The 24,691-nt window shown below is 39.8% G+C and overlaps 1 protein-coding gene across 4 annotated transcripts in view; it reads left to right on the top strand.

The window, feature by feature from the left end:
- Positions 1–3,549: 3,549 nt before the first annotated feature.
- The window catches only part of C3H1orf87 (chromosome 3 C1orf87 homolog), an 83,223-nt gene continuing 62,081 nt past the window's right edge, over positions 3,550–24,691 (top strand). For all 4 annotated transcript variants that reach the window (XM_070786447.1, XM_019957357.2, XM_019957358.2 and 1 more), the window contains exons 1-2: positions 3,550–3,663; positions 4,864–4,993. In XM_070786447.1, the coding sequence (XP_070642548.1) occupies positions 4,887–4,993 (107 nt within the window). In that variant the 5' untranslated portion in view covers positions 3,550–3,663; positions 4,864–4,886. The remainder of the gene's footprint in view (positions 3,664–4,863; positions 4,994–24,691) is intronic.

A 24,691-nucleotide genomic window follows, 5' to 3' on the forward strand; every position in this document is an offset into this window, starting at 1 on the left:
AAATGTCAGTTTTCTTTCCAGTCCCAAAGAAAGGCAATGCCAAAGAAAGCTCAAACTACCGCACAATTGCACTCATCTCACACGTTAGCAAAGTAACGCTCAAAACTCTTCAAGCCAGGCTTCCACAGTATGTGGAATGAGAACTTCCAGATGTTCAAGATGGATTTAGAAAAAGCAGAGGAACCACATATCAAATGTCCAACATCTGCTGGATCATAGAAAAAGCAAAAGAGTTCCAGAAAAACATCTATTTCTGCTTTACTGATTACGTCAAAGCCTTTGACTATGTGGGTCACAAAAAACTGTGGAAAATTCTTAAAGAGACAGGAATACCAGACCACCTGACCTGCCTCTTGGTAAATCTGTATGCAGGTCAAGTAGTAACAGTTAGAACTGGACATGGAAAAATGGACTGGTTCCAAATTGGGAAAGGAGTACATGAAGGTTGTATATTGTCACCCTGCTTATTTAACTTATATGCAGAGTACATCATGCAAAATGCCGGGTTGGCTGAAGCACAATCTGGACTCAAGATTGCCGGGAGAAATATCAATAACCTCAGAAATGCAGATGATACCACCCTTACGGCAGAAATGGAAGAGGAACTAAGGAGCCTCTTGACAAAAGTGAAAGAGGAGAGTAAAAAAGGTGGCTTAAAATTCAACATTCAAAAAAATGAAGATCATAGCATCTGTTCCCATTACTTCACGGCAAATAGATGGGGAAACAATGGAAACAGGGACAGACATTATTTTCTTGGGGTCCAAAATCACTTCAGATGGTGACTGAAGCCAAGAAATTAAAATATGCTCTTTGGAAGAAAATCTATGACCAACCTAGACAGCATATTGAAAATCAGAGACATTACTTTGCTGACAAAGGTCTGTCTAGTCAAAGCTATGGTTTTTCCATTAATCATGTATGGATGTGAGAGTTAGACCATAGAGAAAGCTAAGTGCCAAACAATTGATGCCTTTTAACTGTGATGTTGGAGAAGACTCTTGAGAGTCCCTTGGACTGCAAGGAGACCCAACCAGTCAATCCTAAAGGAAATCAGTCCTGAATATTCATTGGAAGGACTGTGCTGAAGCTGAAGCTCCAACACTTTGGTCCTGGTGCAAAGAACTGACTCGTTGAAAAAGACCCTGATGCTGGGAAAGATTGAAGGCAGGAGGAGCAGGGGATGACAGAGGATGAGATGGTTGGATGGCATCACCAACTTGATGGACATGAGTTTGAGCAAGCTCTGGGAGTTGGTGATGGACAGGGAGGCCTGGTGTGCTGCAGTCCATGGGGTTGCAAAGAGTTGGACACAACTGAGCAACTGAACTGAGCTGAACTGAACTGACCTGAGACAGAGGGAAGAGAATGAACAAAGTCCCAGAGGCAGAGAAATGAAAGGCAGATTCAGGCCAGTGAGTACACAAGGTCTGATGGAGGTTAGAGAATCTGAGAGAAGTCGTGGGACAGCAAGCTACAACTAGAAGACTTCCAGGGCTTAGAAGACTCTGAAACCATGGGCCGTCTCCATGGCTGATGGGAGCCCTTTGAGACACTGGACTAGAGTTGTGCCTTGGGAAGACTGATCTGGTGACCATGTGAAGGCTGGATTGGACAAGTGGGAAGGGAGCTTCCCCTTCTCCTCTACTCGCCTGGCACTTTGTACATAATAGAACATGCCTATATGTCTTGCCCACTAGAGAGTGAGCCCTAAAAGGGAGACCAGTGTATCATCCATCTCTGGCAGCATGTGCCAATAGCTGATACAGTCAAGCACAAAACACAATATAGCCAGAGGGGAGGGGGCAGGGGGTGTGCATGCTGGGGCTGCTGCTGCTTCTGATGAAAATAACATCATTCTGTAGTCAATTTGAAGAGCCTTTATCCACATTTGTTGAAGGCTTTTAACATAATTAAAAATGCCTAGAAATCTTGGAATATGTAGGTTTATATTCAAATCTTGCCTCCATCAATTGCCTCTGTGGGGTCTTGGGTAATTTCTAGATATCTCAAGCCTTGTAGTCTTAATCTTTAAGACAGAAAAAAAAAAAAACTTTATTGGTAATTGCTAAATTATAATGTTACTAAAAGGAACTAAAGCACCTCTTGATGAGGGTGAAGGAGAGTGAAAAAGCTGGCTTGAAACTAATATATATATATATATATATATATATATATATATATAAAACTAATATCATGGCATCTGATCCCATCACTTCATGGCATGTAGAAGGGGAAAAGGTGGAAGCAGTGATAGATTTCCTCTTCTTGTGCTTTAAAATCACTTCGGATGATAACTGCAACCATGAAATTAGAAGACGATTGTTTCTTGGCAGGAAAGCTATGACAAACCAAGACAGTGTGTTAAAAAAACAAAGACATCACTTTGCCAACAAAGATCCATATAGTCAAGGCTATTGGACTTCTCAGGTGGCTCAGACAGTAAAGAATCTGCCTGCAACACAGGAGACCTGGGTTCTATCCTTGGGTTGAGAAGATCCCCTGGAGGAGGGCATGGCAACCCACTCCAGTATTCCTGCCTGGAGATCCCCATGGACAGAGGAACCTGGTGGGCTGCAGTTGGAGTCGCAAAGAGTCGGACACGACTGAGCAACTAACCACAGCACTTGGTCTTTCCAGTGGTCATGTACTGTTGTGAGAGCTGGACCATAAAGAAGGCAGAGCACCAGAAGAATTGACACTTTTAAATTGTGGTGCTGGAGAAGATTCTTGAGAAGAGTCCCTTGGACAGCAAGGAGATCAAACCAGTCAGTCTTAAAGGAAATCAACCCTGACTACTCATTAAAAGTATTGATGCTGAAGCTGAATCCAAGAATTTCATCACTTGATGTGAACAGCTTACTCACTGGAAAAGAGCTTGATTCAAGGCAGATTCAAGGCAGAAGAAGAGGGCGATCAAGGATGAGACAGTGGGACAGCATCACCGATGCAATGAACATGAACTTGGGCAAACTCTGGGAGATGGTGAGGGACAGAGGCCTGGTGTACTGCAGTCCATCGGGTCTCGAAGAGTTGGACACGATGAGGCAGCTGAACAAAAACCGTATAAGGTAATAGTCATCTGTCTCAAATGAGGAATGTGGCAAATTATGACTACAAATTAGTTTTTAAAAATATTCTTATTTAATTGAATCACCAACTTACATTTATGTCCCTTTTAGTACTTTCCCCCCATTTTGCAGTTATTTGACACTGAACCTCAGGAAAAAGAAGGGATTTAGCCAGACAATGAAGGAGCTTGGACTTAAAGAGACAAGAGGAAGATTTTTGGCTGTATGCACACCTCATAAAGGGAAATGAAGCTTAAGGGAAAGAGCAGGATAGACGCGACCGCACAGGTGAAAGAGATGGACTTCAAGAAGGAAGCTCAGATTTGAAAAGAATATCCAAACTGTTCGCCAGTCAACAGCCACACCCTGGGAACACACAGCCTCAGGCAGGTAGAAGCTCTGGTCCCCGCCCAGCAACAGCCCTCTGCGTCCTTAACTACCTGGGGCGGGAGCTGCCTCCGCCCGGCAGCGGGGCCTGTGATTGGCCAGACTCCTGAGGGGGCGCCCCCGCCCCACCTTGGTCCCCACAGGCCTCCGCAGGTCTTAATCCTGGGGACAAGCACTGAAGGCGCACCCCTGAGCCTCCGGAGCGGTAAGGCAGCCGGGTCTCAGCGCCCCGGGGAAAGGACTCATGAGTGACACGCAGCTCCTGGGTGGAGGGGACTCCACAATCACTTCTGGTCCTTGAAGCTTCCAGACAGATTCAAAGAATCTATCTGGGGGGCTAACCTCGCAAAGCAGATCCAATTGCTGACCACACACTAAGTGAAACTGGGGTCTTGGGAAGAACCCTGCTTTAGCTATCAGACCGAAGTACTGGAGCCAGGCCTGCCGTCAATCACCGTGTGACCTTGGTCAATTAACACCCTCTCTGGGCCTTGGTTTCCCAATCTGTAAAGAGAGCCTTTGGAGGCTATTCTCTGTTGCGTGGCAGCCTGGATGGGAGGGGAATTGTGGGGAGAATGGATACATGTGTATGTATGGTTGAGTCCCTCAGCTGTTCACCCGAAACTATCACACTGTTAATTATCTATACCCCAAATTAAATACAAAATTTAATGTTTAAAAACCTTCATTTAAAAAAAAGAAATTATTTCTAAAGATCTTTCCATTTCTAAGAGGCTCTAACAGGGAATGGTTAGTCTGGGACCAGGTTTATAGAACTTCTGTTTGCCCTGGCAGCAGACCTGATTAAACTCCCAGTGAATATTAGTGGAGGGTCTCAATTTTAGATTCACTGCATTGTAGAAAAATCAGATCAGCAAAAAATCCCTCTTTTCTATGCACATTGCTCCTTCAGATGCATGATGTCATTGGATTGTTACTAAATCCAGAGAGCAGCACTGGAATTCTTCTGGTTTCATAAATGGAGATACTGAGCATCAGAACTGAATTTGAGTTCCTCACATGTCCTTGTAAAGCCCTACTTTCCTCTCTGACCTCATTAGAACCCATCTGGTGACTTGTAGAATAGGAAGACAATCACCGAATGGCTCAGTCAACCAGTTTTGCAAACCTCTTAGATGGGATTTCCAATTCTGCTAATTACTGTTATGTGATATTGGAAAAGTTACTTAGCTACATTATGCCTGTTCCCTCAACTGTGAGACAAGAATGATAATAGTAATTAAGAATATCTTTCTCATGCTTTTTTTGGAACGATTAAGTGAGATTATAATATAGGTAATAGACTTGGCCTCGCTATTATTATTGTTGTTATTATTGACAAGGATGTTACAGTTGCCTAGTGGAAAACCCAGAGGAATAGTTTTATTTATTTTCCACCCCCAAGGACTTGAAGAGGTTTGGAGAATTATGTCTTCAGTTTGGAAGACTCCCCGTGGATCAAATGCGATGCCTGAGATGATGGTAAAAATCATTGGAAGTAAACACTTTCGATACCTTGTGGAGAAGCCAAAAATGTAAGTTTACTCTTTGAAAAATATGTTTTGCTTGGGTGATAATGAAGTTTAGGCTTTTCTTAATCTAGAAATTTACATTTTAAAAATGCTCTCTGTGGAAAATTAAGTCATTAAGATGCAACCGTAAAAGTAAAATAGTGTTGATAACTTCTATGCACAGTGTTTACCTGAATTTTTCATCTTACAAAGATGCTCTTTCCCCATGCTCTTTAATTACTTGAGCTGATTTTCCAGATAGATGGGAAATATAAGCATTGAGCCATTTATACATATTAATGGGCCATTGCTGCTTCTCCTTATCAAGTTTGTAATCTACCACATGTAGTAATTTTTTGGGGGTGGGGAGAGGGAGGGAGGAAGGTTGTTAGTCAATTTGTTATGAATTAAAGGAGTGGGATTAGTAATTAATCATAAATTTAAGAGTTTCACTTACTTTTGCTTGAATTCCATACTCCTGTAAGCAGGGGCTTCTAAGAACATAACTAAGAGGGCTTTCTTCCTCCAAACTCATCACAGTCACATTTGAAGGGGGACACTCACATATCTCTAAAATTCACTCATTTTTTGACCAATTCTTCCTTGTGGAGTTTTGATAGTTCACATAAGAAAAAGACGATACTAGACCTGCCTTTCTTCTAGTAGACATTCCATAAATAGTAGTCAATAAGTGCCTTTCCCTCCTAAAATCATTTCCTTAGCTCTTTCTTCTCTTTCAGAAACCCACAGACCAAACAAATAGACAAACTGTAAGATCTAGCCTCAATGAACATAGGTTCAGAAAGCAGTGGACACCAAACCTGGCTATCATCAGGTGGAGAATCCTTATCATCACCTGGAGAATCCTTAAAAATAAAGATGTGGGGTTCAAGACCTATTAAGTCAGAATCCCTGAAGATGAGACTATTAGGACTACCGTTATGGAGTATGGGCTTTAGAGAGGAAATGGGCTTTACCTCCCTACCATCAGTACTAAGAGATTGTAAAGTGAGGGCCCCAAGAGATTCCAAAGTGACTACTGTGCTGCTGCTGCTGCTGCTAAGTTGCTTCAGTCGTGTCAAAGTCAGTACTGTAGTCAACTAGTAATGTCTGCCATGGCACAGGAAGTGAGCTTTGCAGCAGGAGTCATGTATTTGGAATCCTTACAGACTTAAGAGATGTGAGTTTGAATCCTGCCTCAGTGCCTTTCTAGCCTTTTGACATTGAAAAAGTGAGTTAACATCTCAAGCCTCAGATTCTACAGCTATCAACTGAAGATAAAGCTCATCTACCTAGTAGGGTTGTTATGAGAAAAAAAAATGAGAAAAGTATGCAAAACATCTTTCCAGTGCCTAGAAGTATATATAGTGTGTGTGTCAGTTGCTCAGTTGTGTCCAACTATTTGTGACCCCATGGACTGTAGCCCATCAGGCTCCTCTGTCCATGGAATTCTCCAGGCAAGAATACTGGAGTGGATTGCCATTCCCTTCTCCAGAGGAATTTCCCAACCCAGGGATAGAACCCAGGTCTCCTGTATCACAGGCAGATTCTTTACTGTTTGAGCTACAGGGAAATCATATTCCACATGCTTAATAAATGGATCTGCTATTATTATTGAAGCAAATGTTTCCATAGATATGACATTAATTAAAAAATCAAATATCTTTCTATGAAACACTTGCCATCCCTTTTATATTCTATGCCAGTTTATCTCCATTTTGTAGATGAAGAAACTGAGACACTGATGAGTAAGTAATTACTTCAAGATCTTGACAAATTCGTCATTATCCAGAAAAGTAAATAAGATCACTAGGAATGCTTTGCTCAATTCTCCTTCTACCTGGAAGACATTGTTAATCTACTAATTCCATTCCTCTTTGAGGTTGTTTGTTTAACCCCAACATGCCCAACTCCTTCCTTTTTCCAATGGTATCAGAGTCTAATGTGTTCCTAATCGGGTGGTGAGGAGAGGAAGGGTCCTTTTCCTTTTAAATTAGAGAAAAATTCCATCTTTCTTATAAGAAGGTGCCCTTATTTCTCTTTATTCTTTAAATTTTAGATTCTGGAAATAAGAGTACAGTACATCAGTTACATTAATTGGGAAATAAAAAACACAGTTCTGTTTCTTCTGTGACAGACAATAAGATAATTGTTATTTTTTAATATTAAGATAAGTTTTGTTGTTTGTTTCTATGGATTTGATGTTACTGTTGCTGGAATGACATAGGCCAGTTAACAAGCTTTCCTAAAATATTCTTGTATGGTTCAAAAGTAAATAACTCTCAAGAGGCTTCTCGTTGCCGAGGTAAGGACAGACCCACCACAAGCATGCTTTGCACATTCCAGAGTCTGTCTCTAAAAAACATTTAAATCATGCTACATCTACACCCTTCAGCCCGGGTCTCAAGATGGTATTTTCTTTGAGTTGAATCAACTGACCCTATTAGTAAAAAAAATCTACATAGAAAAATAAATAAAAGCCAAAAGAGAAAGAAATCTCTAAAAGAAAAGTCTGGATTAAAAAGAAAAATTACAAATTAATATTGGATGGAAAAACAGAAATCTTCTTGTGTAATGACATTTATTAATTTATTTGAATTAATTTTATTGGAGTATAGTTGCTTTACAAATGTGTAACCACATTTAGTTCAGATGTCTTACAGGTTGTGTGGAAAGATGGATAGCATGTCAGACATAAATGTGATCTTCAAAGTACAAACCAAAATCAGTCTGTTAGTTTTCTAGGACCGCTGTATGACCACACCAAAAACGGGTGGCTTAGACTAACAGAAATGTATTGCCTCTCACTTCTGGGGACTAGACAGCTGAAGCCAAGGTGTCTGCAGAGCCTTGCTCATTCTGACACTCCCAGGAAGAATCCTGCTGTTCCAAGTCTCTCTCCTTATTGGAGAAATAATATGTGTCTGTGTACAGGTTTCCTCCTTTCATAAGGACACCAGTCAGTTGGCTGACAGCTCTACTATTCTAGCATGGCCTCATCTAAACTAATTACTTCTGCAGTTACCCTATTTCCAAATAAGATCACATTCTGAGATGCTGGAAATTAGGACTTAAAAATATGAACTGGGGTAAGGGGATAGAACTTAAACCATAACAACCAATGTCCCATTTTACAGATGAGGTGAGACAACTGAGGTCTCAGTGAACTTAAAGTGAGGCCACTTATTAAGAACTAAGCCTGGAATTTACTCCTCTCATTTTTTAGTTTAGCCTGTACAGTGATTAACAGGAGATAAACAGAAAATGATCAGTGCCTACTTAGAACACATATTTTTCATCAAGGAGATCAATATATAGGTTTAAGTGTCCCTCAGTTTGTGGCATCATTATTTTCCTCATAGACCCCTACACCAGCCTTCCAATCCTGATCCCCACCTTTCATCTCATTCTCTGATTCATTCTCTGGATCCATGCTCTTCAAAGTGTAGTCTATGGACCATCAGCATCAACCTCACCTGAGAGCTTGCTAGAAATGCAGACTCTCAGGCCCCTTTCCAGACATATTGAGTCAGAATCTGCTTTGTTGTCAATTCCCAGGTGAGGCCTTTGCATCATTACAGATTGAATTACAGATCGAGAAGACTAGTTCTTAAGTATGGCTAGCAACCACATAGAGTCCCTTGGATTGAAAGGAGATCAAACCAAGGAAATCAAGCCTGAATATTCATCAGAAGGACTGATGCTGAAGCTGAAGCACCAAAACTTTAGCCACGTGATGCGAAGAGCCAACTCATTGAAAAGATCCTGATGCTGCAAAAGACTGAGGGCAGGAGGAAAAGGGGGTGACAGAGGATGAGATGGTTGGATGGCATCACCGACTCAATGGACATGAGTTTGAGTAAATTCCGGGAGATAGTGAAGGACAGGGAAATCTGGCATGCTGTAGTCCATGGAGTTCCAAAGAGTTGGACACGATTTAGCAACTGAACAACAATCTTTTTTAAAATGCAAATCTAATCAGGTGTCACCACCACCAGCCCTGGATTTGCCTGCTTCCCTCTCCCGTGACCCCCATAGCATCCTTAGGGATCGCCGTGCTCAATGACAATTTTCTATGCATTTATGTGTCCCCCATTTAACTGTAAATTCTGTGTGCACAACCTTACCCTCAGTACTGAGTGTAAAGTCTTGTACATATTGAAAGCTTAATGAGTTAGAATACAATGGTGGTTTAGTCGCTAAGTCATGTCCAACTCTTGCGACCCCATGTACTGTAGCCTGCCAGGCTCCTCTGTCCGTGGGATTCTCCAGGCAAGAATACTGGAGTGGGTTGCCATTTCCTACTACAGGATATCTTCCCAACCCAGGGACCTAACCCGAGTCTCTTGTAGCTCCTGCAATGCAGGAGGATTCTTTACCACTAGCACCAACTGGGGAGCCCAGAAAGACAATACTGAGTGCTTTAAATCTATATCTAAAGGCACATGTTGCTAAAATAGCATGAAGTTGTTACTATGGAACCCTGATGATTAATGGGACAGCTGATCCAGGAGAAAATACGCCAGATGATAGGAGACAAATATTCTCATTTTCTTAAAAGAGATAAACATTGGTAGTGAAATCATGGAACTTGAAGCTTATAGACAATCCCTGGCAAAATCACAGGCCAAAGAATTAAATATATTAGATGTGACTACAAAACACAAAGGCCTTCACCACTGAGAGTTAGTCCATTTTGACCAAGAACAGAACATGCCAAACTGGCCCCATTCTCTTTATTGATGAAGTTACTGTGGTGCAAATGAAGGGAGTCATAAAGCATAGTCTTTGTTGATTTCAGTGAGTTACTAGGAACACGTTTCTCACAAAGTTTTGAAATAGGTAGAGAGTTCTAGACTGGATAGTATTAAGATAGATGACAAACCAACCTGGTAGTGATTGAACAATGGATTTAAACACAATGTTCTGGAGGTGGAGAGGTTGGCAGGATTTGTGTGTGACTCAGTTATTAGTCAACATTTTTTAATCCTCAACTAAAGGAAGACAGATAAATCACTTCAGTAAGCAGGTAAATAGTAGAATGCTTGGAAAATATAGCAGGAAAATGAGCTCAAACCAACAAGATGACATCTACAGAAATATACACAAAGTCTCTAGATGAGGGCACACATACATAATTATATACAATAAATGCTTGGGATTTACTTGCTACAAAGTAATAGAATATATGCTGGGCTCTGGGAATTCCCTGGTTGTCCAGTGGTCAGGACTCCATTCTTTCAATGCCAGCGGCCTGGGTTCAATCTGTGGTTGGGGAACTAAGATGCCGCAAGCCTTGTGGCATGACCAAAAATAATGATAATTTTCTTAAAGAAAGAATACATACTGGTCTCTGATCCCACCCAGTTCCTGGCATGGAAGCTCCTAAAACTCTCTCAATTTTCTATGAGATAAGAACACTAGAAGTATCATTTGTTTTACTATTTGGTCTTTGATTCTGTTTCCTGACACAAAACTTGTAAAGTCCTTAGAATTTCCTGAGTGATCAGGTGTCTTTTGTTCTAATGAGGATACACTTGGTGGGCTCCTGGATGGCTTCAGGATGGAGGTTGTGACCAGAAAGACCACACATTGACTAAAAGCTTAGAAACTTTCAGCCCAAACTTGCTCCCTATCCTCCCAAAGGGAAGAGAAGCTGGGTGCTGAGTGAAAGATTTATCCCAACTACATGTTGAAACTTCCTAAAAATCCCAAAAGTATGGGGTTCAGAGAGCTTCTGGGCTGCTAAACACACCTATGTGCTGGGAGGTGTTATGTCTGCAGAAGCCATGGGAGTTCCATTCTCTTTCCCACATACTTTGCTCTCTGCATCTCTTCCATCTGGCTGTCACTTAGTTGTATTCTTTAACAGTAAACTAGTGACTCCAGCCACATAATTAAAAGATGCTTACTCCTTGGAAGAAAAGCTGTAACAAATCTAGACAGTGTATTAAAAAGCAGAGACATCACTTTGCCAACAGAGGTCCATATAGTCAAACCTATGGTTTATCCAGTAGTCATACGTGAATGTGAGAATCGGACCATAAAGAAGACTGAGAGCTGAAGAACTGATAGTTTCAAATTGCGGTACTGGAGAAGACTCTTGAGAATCCCCTGGATAGCAAGGAGATCAAAACAATCCATCCTAAAGGAAATCAACCCTAAATATTCATTGGAGGAACTTATGCTGAAGCTGAAGCTCCAATACTTTGGCCACCTGATGCAAAGAGCAAACTCACTGAAAAAAAAAAACAAAAAAACAATGCTGGGAAAGATCGAGAACAGGAGGAGAAGAGGACAACAGAGGATGGCATCACTGACTCAATGGACATGAGTTTGAGCAAACTATCCGGGAAATAGTCAAAGACAGGGAAGCCTGGGTGTTGCAGTCCATGAAATTGCAAAGAGTTGGACACAACTTAGCAGCTGAACAACAACATCATCTAATGAGTAAATGGTTTGCCTAAGTTCGGTGAGACACTCTTGTAAATTAATCAAGCCTGAGAAGGAAATTGTGGGAACTCTGATTTATAGCTAGCCTGTCAGAGATACAGGTAACAGCCTGGACTTGTGCCTGACACCTGAAGGAAGTAGGGCAGTCTTGTGTGACTGAGACCTTAACCTGTGGGGTCTTTGCCAATTTCAGGTAGATAGTGTCAGAATGGAATTGTAGGACACTCAAGTAATGTCAAAGAATTGCTTGGTTTGGGGAAAACCCACATATATTTGATGACCAGAAGTAGAGTGGAAGATAAAATGGAAGGCTCCCCCAGTACACTTGTGTTTAATAAGCTCAGCATGAACCAAAGGTGTCCAGATAGAGGAATGTGGGGGTGAGGGGGTGGGCATCATACTCAGAACTAGATCTGTCACCAGGGGATACTGTGCTTCATCCTGGCACACTGAAGGTGCAGGCACTAAAAGGGTAGCATTATGGAATCTCCAGGGTGTGAGGTTTGGCCTAGGGGAACATTTATAGAACCTGGGAATTGAGTTGTTAAATAAAACAGGAATTGAGTTCCTTTCAAGAAACTCCTGTGAGTAGAGATGCTTCCAATGAATACAGTTGGCCTCTATAGTTCCTTCCAGTGCCAAGAATCAGTGACCCAGAGCATTTTATTCCATAGTTACACTGCTGTTGGTATAGAATTGTTAAGCACAGGGGAAGCTGACTCCTTTATGGGTGGTTTAGTCACTAAGTCATATTTGACTCTTGAGACCCCATGGACTGTAGCCTGCCAGGCTCCTCTGTCCATGGGATTCTCCAGGCAAGAATACGAGAGCGGGTTGCCATTTCCTTCTCCATGGGATCTTCCTGACCCAGGAATTGAACTTGGATCTCCTGCATTGCAGGCAGATTCTTTACTGACTGAGCTCTGAGGGAAGCAATAAATACTTGCAACTGTGTATCACATATATTGATATTTAGAGTCAATAAATACAAAATTCTGATGTTTTTCCACATGACTCTCCTGGAGCCCATATTCTGTCATTTTTTAATCCCTCAAAGTCCTTCATATTAATACAATATTTTGAGTTTCTTTTTTTTAATGAGTTATTTATTTTGGCTGCTCTTTGCTGCTGTGCATGGGCTTCCTAGTTGAGGTGAGCAGGAGCTATTCCCTATGATGCATGGCTTTCTCATTGAGGTGACTTCTTTTGTTGAAGAGCACATGCTCTAGGGTGTGCGGGCTTCAGTAGTTGTAGCAAATGGGTTCAGTTGCCCCAGGACATAAGGAATCTTCCAGGACGAGGGATCTAACCTGTGATCCCTATATTGGCAGATAGACTCCTAACCACTGGATCACCGGGGAAGGCCAGTATTTCTGAGTTTCTTGAAATCTTTTAAAGTATTAATAGTTTTAGAAAGTAATGTATGTATGGAATCAGCATCTTTTCAATTAACAAATATTAATTGAGTATCTGCTGAGTGCCTAGCCTTGGGGACCCAGCAGAGTACCCAAAATTCTAGTGACAGAAGACACACAACAAACATATAACAGTAAGCATTCAAATGAAGATAGCGCAATGAGGGAAAATACAGTAGGCCCAGAGGGTATATGAAGTCACAGGGGTGCTCTCAGAAGGCCTCTCTAAGCAAGTGACACTTAACTATGTAAAGATGAGTGGGAATTATCCAATGAGATTTATCCATGGTTAGCTAGCAGTGAGCTGGCTAAGACTGGCATAGCTTTGTCCCAGTGCATGAGGCTTTCCATATTTCAATCTTCCATAAAACTCATAGTTTCTTCTTCCTTCTCCTGCCCTAGAAGAAGAGGCTGCAGCTTCCCATGGGCCCCAGGTTCTCCAGATATTTCTCTTTCCCAACAACTGCTACAAATAGCACCTAAGATGAGCAGCACCTGGAGCCCACGTAGATCTTTTTTGGTACACGGCCACCTTTTGCCTGCCTCAAAAAAAAGTACCACATCACTTTCCAGGAACACAGCTCTCAGAGATCAGGGCAATCATATAGCTGCTGATTTTTCACCCATGAGATCCAGTCTGTACCCAGCAACACCACAGGTGTTCATCATTATCTGCTAGCCTCCACAGTTCTACACAGTTCTACTTCAGCAAATAGCTGAAGACATCATTCTGGGCAGCAGGGACAGGCAATGAAAAGCCTTTTGGCATGCTTAAAGAGGAGCAAGGAAGTCAGTGCGGGTGGAGGTAGTGAAGAAGGGGAGGAAATGAGGTCAGGGAGGCCTGCAGGACTCAGATCATGGGCCACGTGGTCCACGTTAGAAACTGGATTTGTTCTGTGTACAATGGGAAGACATGGAAAATTGAGAGCAGTGGAGGACACAATCAAATTTACACTTTCTAAATAATGGTTCTGGCTGCTATTTGGAGGATAAACTAGAAGAGACAGGAATATTAAAATGAGAGAGACCACTTAGGGAGTCATTATGGTAATCCAGGCAGGAAATGGTAGTGTCAGGCGAGTGTATTCTCATCATAACAAAGATTTGAAGTGATGGACATTAAAGCCCTCGGCACACCACAGCTCTTGGGTCTTGGACAGACCGTGTTATAGCTCTCAGGTATCAAACAGACTGTGTTATAGCTTTTAGACAGATCAGTGTTACAGCTCCATGTTACAGCTCTATTTTATTTAGAAAATAGAAGGAAAATCCATCCTCGAGGTGTGCGGGCATGCCAACCCAAAGATGCGAAGAGAAGAAAGTGGGGGAGCATGTGAGCACGCAGAAGAGAGAGAGAAACCTGGCCCTTTGGCTCCTCGTTTTATATGTCTTTTCCTCCCCCCGGCCCTGCCCTATGTAAATTGGGCTAGCCAGGAGTGCTGTTTGTTCTACCTGAGGTCCTCACTCCGGTCCTCGGGCCTTCCTTTGTTCTATTTTCACTGGCTTTTCCCTTCCTCGTCTTTTAGCCACTGCCATTTTGGACTCCTGTTTCCTATTCTAACTACCTAACAGTAGCAATAATCAATTATATTCCCTATATAAAACCTGGATAAACTTTGTGATTTAAAAATTCACATACCTACTCATCCTATTTTTAAAAAGTAATAACTACTTGTAATATCTTATCTTTGTTTATTGCATTTCATTCTATATAATCTACATATTACCTTACTCTCCATGAACTCAGTCTCTCCCTAAAACAGAACAATATCAGAGAACAAACTATTGCTTTTATTTTCACAAGTTCAAAGAAATAAAATAATATGCTAAAATCATACTTCTCCTATGACCTTTCCGCTGTGTTTTTTTTTTTTTTTAATTAATCTCCTACAATAGGTTTTAAGTTATTATCATTATTCTAGCACTATGAGAAGTATAAAGAAGCATGAGATATTGTTTTGGACATATGCCTCCAGCCCAAAACATAGGCATAGATCTTTAAATAAGAGTATATGGCTTTGTGTGAGTGAATGTCATATCAATGTTATAAAAAATAGGTGGCCATTGATCTTAAATCTTGAGACTGTGCAGTAAAGGTTGGTACTTTACCATTTAAAATTCTACATTTCCAAAAATATGATAAGTAGTAAAAGGCAAAAACAAAATGCTATTTAAAATATATATGACAGGAAAAAATTATTCCTCTTATGTATAAAGAGCTCTTACAAATCAATAGGAAAAATATGAGCTGCCCAGTTTAAAAAATTGGCAAGTCATAAAAGAAGAAAAGAAAGAACATTAGATATATGTATGGTTGAGGGACTGGGGTGGGGAATTAACCTGAGTGGTAATAAAAGAAATTTAAACAACAATGAAATATTATTTTCTACCAATCAAACTGATCTTTTTATAATGGAAATATCCAGGGTTGACAAGGGTTTAGGAAAAAGAGTACTCATATGCTGCTCCGTTTTTAAGTATACTTATCAAAAGCTTTAAAAGTGTATTTCTGTGGCATAAAGTCTTCTTCTAAGAATCAATTCTGTGGAAACAATTATTGGTGGATGTAATGGTTTGATATCAAACATCAAGATATATACTAGTCTGTGTCCAGTAGGAAACAGATTATATAAATTAAGATAATTCAAGGAGGATTTGGTTACAAGAGTAAGAGAGTTGCAAGACAGGGCACAGGAATCATGGGCTAGCAGCTGCAAGGTTATCACAACCATGGGTCTGCAGAGATGGGAAGCAAGTGCTCTCAGTTATGTCAGACTTTTGCAGCCCCATAGCCTACTACGCTCCTCTGTCCATGGAATTTTCTAGGCAAGAATACTGGGGTAGACTGCCATTTCCTCCTCAGGGAATCTTCCTGACCCAAGGATGGAACCCACATCTCCTGCATTGGCAGGCAGATTCTTTGCCACTGAGCCACCAGGAAGCCAAGATGGAAAGAGGGGAATGTTAATGAGGAGGGAACAACATTCTTGAGCTAGAGAAAAATAGTGACCTTCTAGCAAGAGACACAAGTAGTTTGAAGCACTCTTACAGGGAGAGCCATCTCTCCCAGGAGAGCCAGGGCCAAACCAGTCAGAATCAGAGGACATGAGAGCTGACCGGCTAATCAGTCCATAGCAGTCAGCTTCTCGGAGTGGAAGAGGAGGCAAGGAAGTAGGAGCAGAGGAAAACGTCCAGCAGATAAGCAATATTTAAACTAGTAAAAACCTGGAAACAGTAAACATTCTCAAATAATATAGGATGAGTTAAATAAACTCATGTATATCCATACAATGAAAAACTATCTAGATACTTCAAATGTTCTTGTGGAGATATAAACATTGATGGATAAGGTATCCATGTGATATTGTCAACTGGAGCAGATTTTAAAAGATCACAAAATTGTATAACCACAGTTTGGTTTGAGAGTAAAACAAAACTTAAGCTCGTGTGTGTACGTGTACATATATATCTTACTGCGTATAGTGTAACTACTTATAATTTTGAGAAAGCACAGATTTGTGTTAATGTAATACTTCTTTTTGAACTTTATTTTCCAGAGCAGTTTAAAGTTCATGACAAAATTGAAAGGAAGATGCAGAGATATCCCATATATCTCCTGCCCTCACACACATGTAGCTTTCCCCATTATCAACATCCCTTACCAGAGTGGCGCATTTGTTACAATTCATGAACCTACACTACCACATCTTAATCACAAAAATTCCGTGGCTTACCTTAAATTTCACTTTTGGTGTTGTATATTCTATGGGTTTGCACAAATGTATAATGACGTGTTCATCGTTATAGTATCATACAGAGTACTATTGCCCTAAAAATCTGGTGCTCTGCCTATTCACCTTCCCCTCCTTTCCTAAAGTGCAGTTTTCAAATACATGGTCTTTTTACATACCCCTGTTTAGTTCAACATAATTAAACAAAATCACATATTAATCATTATTGCTCCTTGTTCCCATAGACCCTGTGGATGTCTCCAGAAGGTATTTGCAGAAAGGAGAATGGTTTGCACTTCATCCTCTGAGGGTGGATAGAAGCCCTGCCTCAGAACTGTGCCTTAAAGCACAGAGATAATTGATATAGAGGCCGGGCAGTTTCACAGTCATCTTGTTTAGAAATGTAAGAATACAAGTGCAAAGGACTTTAAATTTCAAGCCTATAGACAGCATGTTAAAGAGCAAAGACATCCCTTTGCCAGCAAAGATCTGTATAATCAAAGCTATGGTTTTTCCAGTAGTCATGTATGGATATAAGAACAGGACCATAGAGAAGGCTGAGCACTGAAGAACTGATGCCTTCAAATTGTGGTGAAGACACTTGAAAGTCCCTTGGATAGCAAGGAGATCAAACCAGTCAATCCTAAAGGAAATCAACCCTGAATGTTCATTGGAAGGACTAATACTGAAGCTCCAACACTTTAGCCACCTGATGCAAAGAACCAACTCATTGGAAAAGACCCTGATTCTGGAGAAGAGGGTGGCAGAAGATGAGATGGTTAGATAGCATCTCCAACTCAGTGGACATGAATCTGAGAAACTCTGGGAGATAGTGAAGGACAGGGAAGCCTGACATGCTGCAGTCCATGGCGTCACAAAGAGTCAGGCATGACTTAGCGACTGAACAACAACAAACAGTTGAAACTGTCAACACAAAGATTTTAAAACAACATAGTTTGCACAGCTCCTAGGAATAAGTCACCTGAGGACATTTTGATAGAACAATGTTGTAGGTGTTGGGGTTTTTTTTGTTTTTGTAAAATTAAGGAAAATGATTCCAAAGAATTGTGCGTTATCAGAGATTTTAAATACAAATTAATCTGTTTTTAAAGGTAGGTGACTTCTATAACTTGTATTTACAATTATTAGTAAATAAACAAGGCAGCTGGAGAGATTACATTAACTCTCTCTTTTTATCCATTTAAGTAGTATTCCTCGGTTCCTGTGAACTATGAAATGTTGATCCTATGAACTTTAGTTTTACCTATCAACAAAAAAAGTTTGGGGATCCAAAGGAAAGTTCATCCCTTCTGTACCCGGAATTAGAAAGGTGTTGATAAAGGAGATAGCACTTTGATTTAGGACTAAAACTTACCATTTGTCTTGGGCTAACTGGGAACTAGGTTCAGTGCTAAATATTCAATACATCGTATCTTAATAAGTATTATTTTCCTAATCTCACAGATGAGAAACTGAAAATCAGAGATGTGAAATAACTTACCAGAAGTCACACAAGTTATGTTTGGGGCTAGGACTCAAAACCAGGTCTCTTGGACATATAGCTCGCATCCTTAAACATTGCCTGAAATTATGTGTATATTTTTCACAACTATGGAAAAGACTTTCCTTTTTCATTTTCTATGCCATTGTTTATCAAACTTTAGTGTACATAAGAATCATCAGTGATGTTTCTATCTCATATACAGGGTTATTGTTACCATCTTTCTAAATTTCATATATATGCGTTAGTATACTGTATTGGTGTTTTTCTTTCTGGCTTACTTCACTCTGTATAATAGGCTCCAGTTTCATCCACCTCATTAGAACTGATTCAAATATATGGCAAAACGAATACAATATTGTAAAGGTAAAAAATAAAATATAATAAAAATAAGAATCATCAGTGATGTTTGATAAGAATTTTCTTGTCCAGCTTTCAGAAATTATGATTTAATAAGCTCAGAGTGACCCAAGTTTCTGTCTTATTATCCAGCACCCTACAGGTGGTCTGAAGTTCAATCACTGTCTTTTTCTCTAAGAACAAGCCCTTCTTTCAGCTTCTCTCATAAAAATAACTTCCTTCATGGATTCATTTCTATTCCTCTTAAGCAGATTCAGTTTGACAGCCCTCTGTGATTATCTCTTTTACATACTCTATATTTTTAATTATCATTTTATATCATAACTTTGTTTAAATGTCTGCTTTCTCCACCTAACTATGAGATCTGTGAAGACAACACAGTCTAAAGACAGTGAGTGGGTTAGATTCTCACTGCAACCCAAAGAATGTAGTAATGTAGAGCTAAAAAACAAAACAGAAGAAAACCTTCATGGCATAAATATGTCTAATGCTGTAGAATTGGATTAAGTGTAAAAAGAAGGTTTCAGAAGAGTAGGTATATTGGGATATCATCTCTATGAGTTAATTTATCCAAAGAAAATGAAAACACTATTTGAAAATATATGTGTATTCCAATGTTTATAGTAGCATTGTTTACATTAACTGAGAAATGAAAGCAACTTAAGTGTCCATCAACAGATGAATGGATAAAGAAGATGTGGTATATAGGCAATGGAATATTACTTAGCTGCAGAAAAGAATGAAATTTTACCATTTGTGACAGCATGGATAGAACTGGAGGATATTATGCTTAGTGAAATAAGTCAGAGAAAAACAAATACTGTATGTTTTCACTTATATGTGGAAGCTAAAGAGTGAAACAAATGAACAAATATAGCAAGACATAAAGGACTCACAGGTACAAAGAACACACTAGTGGTTGCCGAAGGGCAGAAGGGTTGCAGGAGGAGCAAATAGGTAAAGGGCACTAAGAGGTACAAACTGATAGGTATGAAGTATGTATAAAATGTACAGCACAGGACATATAGCCAACATTTTATAATAGTTTTATATGGAGTAAGTTTTATAATGATAATAAATTACTACAGTGGTAAAGAGTCTGTCTGCCAATGCAGGAGATGCAAGAGACATTGGCTTGATCCCTGGGTCAGGAAGATGCCCTGGAGGAGGAAATGGCAACCACTCCAGTATTCTTGCTGGGAAAATTCCATGGACAGAGGAGCCTGGTGGCTACCGTCCATGGGGTCACAAAGAGTCAGACACAACTGGTCAACTGAGCATTCACAATGTCAGAAACTAATATCACATTGTAAGTCAATTATACTTCAATTTAAAAAAGAAAAGAAAAAGAGGTTAAAAAAAAAAAGTAAATCATACCAAAGAATAATTGGTGATTGAACTGGCTACTAATTTTGCAGCCAAAATGACCCCAATTTGAGACACTATTTTTATTCCATAAATCAGTATAGAGTAAATGCCATGAAAAATACAGTTCAGTTATTTTCATTGATGTCAGAATGTGGCTCAGTGCTATGAATGGGATACTTTATAAATAACTTTGGGAGTGATGAACCTCTCGTTCCTGGAAAGGTACAAATCAAAGCTGAAGGATGGCTACTTAGGTGTTCTGAAAGGGACTCGATGCTTAGGTTGGAAGATGGACTAGGTACTTTTATATGTGCTGTTTTTTATTAACATTTTAAAAGAGAATCAACATTCTGTTGTTTAGCAGTAGCCAGTTTATTTATTATGGGTGTGAAATTGAGGAGAGATGTGAAGGAAGGAGTATACACTTTGGAGGCATGCAGACCCAGGTCTGATTTCTAGATCTCTACCTATTATCAGTTTATCAATGAGCAATTTACTTAACTTCTCTGGTGATTTGTTTTCACATCTGTGCAATGACGATCATAACACCTGCCTTTCAAGATTATTAGTAAAACATGAAAAATGTATATGAATTTATACACAGTGGTTGACACATGAAATAAGAATTTAGGGCATGTTAGCTAGCATAATTAAATGATGAAGAAAGGATTTGGGCATAGGTTGGGAATTAATGTACTTTAAAAATCTTTCTGAAGACTAAACATCAATGATGATAATATATGGATGGCTCCATGGTGTTAAAGAGTCAAAAAACCCTCATACTCCATTACAACAACATCTTCTAAGTTAGCACTAGCTTTACATTTCAGCTTCCCCATGGAGTTTAGTGAGATTTTCAGCTGCACTCCCCTCCCGTCGCATTTTATTTTTTATTTTGTTGTTGTCTTTTTAAAAGAGAAAAGTCTGGTTGTGACGATTATCTGTTATTACTTCCAAATAAGAACATGCTTTCATTTACTGAAATTAGATCCCCATTCACTATGTTGGCATACTCTGGGCTGTCTCCTCCAGAGGGCTGGAGGCCTGTTAGATGGTACTCAGTTGGAAACTGGCAGCACTGAGTCTCTGCCAAGGCTGGCAGACCTTTAACGTGGCATCTGGTGACCTTTTTGCTGAGCCCCCTGGGTCCTCCATTTGCGATTTGATGTTCTCAGCAGGGGTGTAATCCAAATCAAATGTGAGATCTGGTGAGATGGGGTTGCAGGGAGGTGGGGCCAGTGTGGGATCTGTACATTGCTTTGGGCAGAGGATGCTGCTAGATACCCTTGCCATGTTTCTTTCTAATCCTGAGAGTCTGAACTCTAATAGAGGGTAGCACTAAAGTCTAATCCTGAGACTCTGAGCTCTAATAAAAGACTGGTTTGTAGGAAGAGCCCAACGTGAAAGGGAACAATTGGACAATTTTCTCCTCATTTATTTATCATCCAGCCATACTGTCATTCTCCCTAATTGCTGTAGTTCCCAGATGACACTAAACTCTTCACAGCACCCCTGAGAGCAGCAGCTGAGGTTAGAAGTACATATGAGGAAGCTAGCTGTGTCTTGTTTCCAAGATAGTATTGATGGCATTGTTTTTCCCTTTTTCTGAAATGGCAAATTTCTATTTTCAACAGTGCAGGTAGATAGCACACAAGCCTAGAATAAAGAACTGTGGGTTTGTGAACAACATATCAACCAACGCGTGTTGACAAATTGTGCTAACAGCAGACACATGCCATTTCTCAGCTGGGGAGTCTTTTTCATGATAAATTGAAAGTGTTATGCATGTTGTTGTTTTTTTAAAGCAGCTTTTACTTTAAACAGATTTAACAGATTATTTTTACTTTTACATACACTATGGCTGTTTTAACAGACAGGCAGTTATATTTCATAGTTCTCAGGCAATTTTATCCTAAGACTGCCCACAAAAGGATTTTAAAGGTCATGAAAGCAAAAATGATTTAACTGTCCTTGCCTTCATCCAGAAGAGTTAACTGTTTGCCCCATTACCATTTTTGCTTTTAAATCCTGCACTTCCTGCTTGGTGCCTTCTCTAATTTCTGTTTCTCATATATTCCCTAATTTCCACAGACTTTTTTTCCTGACTCTACTGGCACCTGGAACAATCAAGATGCAACCAGGAAGATTTAGATTTAAATCCTGGCTGTACCATTGCAAAGCCAGGTAGAATTAGACAATGATATAAACCCTCTGAACCTAAATTTTTCATCCTAAAATGAGAATAATATGAGCACCTACCTATAGGGCTGATCTAAAGATTAAATAAATGAATGTTTGTAAATGGCTATAATGTGGCTGTCATATACTTACTCAGTAATACTATTATTTTTGAAACCCCTGCAAAGTATAATTACTTATTTTTCTTAAGAACTTCAAATAGCACTGATTCTTTGTAGCATTCTATTGACATTTATTTATATACCAATTAGGTATACTTCTTGTGGTCTTCCCCTGTGGCTCAGCTGGTTAAGAATCCGCCTGCAATGAGGGAGACCTGGGTTCGATCCCTGGGTTGGGAAGATCCCCTGGAGAAGGGAAAGGCTTCCCACTCCAGGATTCTAGCCTAGAGAATTCCATGGACTGTATAGTCCATGGCGTCGCAAAGAGTTGGGCACAACTGAGTGACTTTTACTTCACTTCACTTAGGTATATTTCATATTATTTATGTAAATCTTATGCCAATTTCTTTTAACACTTTGTAGAAATATACCTATATAATACATAAAGTACACATCATAAGTATACCACTCACTCACTGAATTTTCACAAACATGAAATATGCTTGCAACAGACATCCAGATCAAGAAATGAATTGGTACCACATTCCTAGAAACACCCCTGAGGTTCCCTTCTGGACTTTATACCTCCCTGCAAAGGTAACCACTATCCTGACTTCTAGAAACATGTTTATATCAGTTGTTAACTTTATTACTCCTATATTTTTGGATAGCCAAATGAAATTAAATTTCTTAAGATCAGGGACTGTATATTATATGTCTTCTCTCATTGAAGAACTATATATTAAATATACACTCCCCCAACATTCCCAGTTTACTCTATTGTCATCCAGCTACATCCTATCTGACAAGTCTCCAGCCCTGGATGAAACTGTCTGCCTGCCTTGTATCTCCACGAGGACTGCAGAGCATGCATCCTCTCCAACTGGTGCCACAAAATCCGTGGTCTCCAGCCTTCGAGTGACCACTCGGTTGTGTCCAGCCAACCTTCCTTCTTTGTCTGATCGGCTATCTTTATAGCAGCTATTTCAAGCCATATTCCCTTAAATTCAGACCTGCTACCCCAACATTTCCTTTTTTGAGACCCAACAGGTAGTCAGGAAACCTTGTATGTCAAAGAGAAAATTTAAGCTGTCAGCAATTTGGCCAGTCTCCTGTCACCAAATGTTAAAATTTGCCTACATCCTCACCCATTTTCCTGCTACCTGACCCTGAGGTTTCATTTCTGTCTCTGTCTTCTCAGTGACATTCCATCTCATTTTGTCAGGATTCATCTTATGTCATCAATGATATCCTCTCCTTTTCCTTGGTCAGTTGGCTCTTCATTTAAATGTGTTAAAGTCCCTACTGTCTTTAGTTTCTTTTATTTAATTTTTTTTTATTGGAGTATAGTTGATTTATAATGTTGCTCCAATCTTTGCTGTCTAGAGAATGACTCAGCTATATAATATAGACATGTTTTTAATTTCTTTTCCATTCTTTTCTGTTCTTTTCCATAATGGTTTATCACAGGATGTTAAATACAGTTCTCTGTGCTATATTGTAGGCTCTTGTTGCTTATTCTTTCTATATATAATAGTTTATATCTGCTAATCCCACACTCCCAGTCCTTCCCTCCTTTACCCCCTCCCCTCTAGTAGCCATAAGTCTGACCTCTATGTTTATTTCTGTTTTGTAGATAAGCTCATTTGTGCCATATTTTAGATTCCACATATAAGTGATATAATATGGTATTTGTTTTTCTCTGCCTGACTTACTTCACTTATGATAATTTCTACTTATATCCATGTGTTGCAAATGGCATTATTTTACTCTTTCTTAAGTCTGAGTAGTATTCCATAGTATATGTATATTACCACATCTTTATCCATTCCTCTGTCAATGGACATCTAGTTTGTTTCCATGTTTTGGCTATTACGAATACTGCTGCTATAAACATAGGTGTGCATGTATATTCTTAAATTACAGTTCTCTCCAGGTACATGCCTGGGAGTAGAATTGCTCGGTCATACGGTAACTCTATTTTTAGTTTTTTAGGAAGCCTCTACAATGTTTTCCATAGTGACTGTACCAGTTTGCATCCCCACAAGCAGCATAAGAGGTTTCCTTTTTCTACACACCCTCTCCAGCATTTGTTATTTGAGATTTATTTAATGATGACCATTCTCATGGGTGTGAGGTGGTATCTCCTTGTAGTTTTGATTTGCATTTCTCTAATAAAGAGCAATGTTGAGCACCTTTTCATGTGCCTATTGACTATCATATGTCTTCTTTGGAGGAATGTCTATTAAGGTCTTCTACCCATTTTTTGATTGGCTTATTTATTTTTTTTGTCGAGTTGTATGAGCTATTTGTATATTTTGAAGATAAATATGACGATAACAAAGCCCTATCTGAAACCAACATTGTACTCCAGTCACCCCATTTCTCTCCTCTCCTGAAGCCAAAATTCTTCACAGAGGTCTTTATACTTCCTACCTTTGGTTTCTGATCCCTCCTCTTTTGTCAACCCCCTTCAGTCTAGCGTCTACCTCTATTACCTCAGGGAAATTCCTCATGTCAGGTTTCCTGATGACGTCCTTTTGGCTTAACTCAATGGACACTTTTCAGAACTCACTTTTCTCAACAGCATGTGA

The sequence above is a fragment of the Bos indicus genome, chromosome 3, assembly GCF_029378745.1.
Source record: "Bos indicus isolate NIAB-ARS_2022 breed Sahiwal x Tharparkar chromosome 3, NIAB-ARS_B.indTharparkar_mat_pri_1.0, whole genome shotgun sequence".
Lineage (NCBI taxonomy): Eukaryota > Metazoa > Chordata > Mammalia > Artiodactyla > Bovidae > Bos > Bos indicus.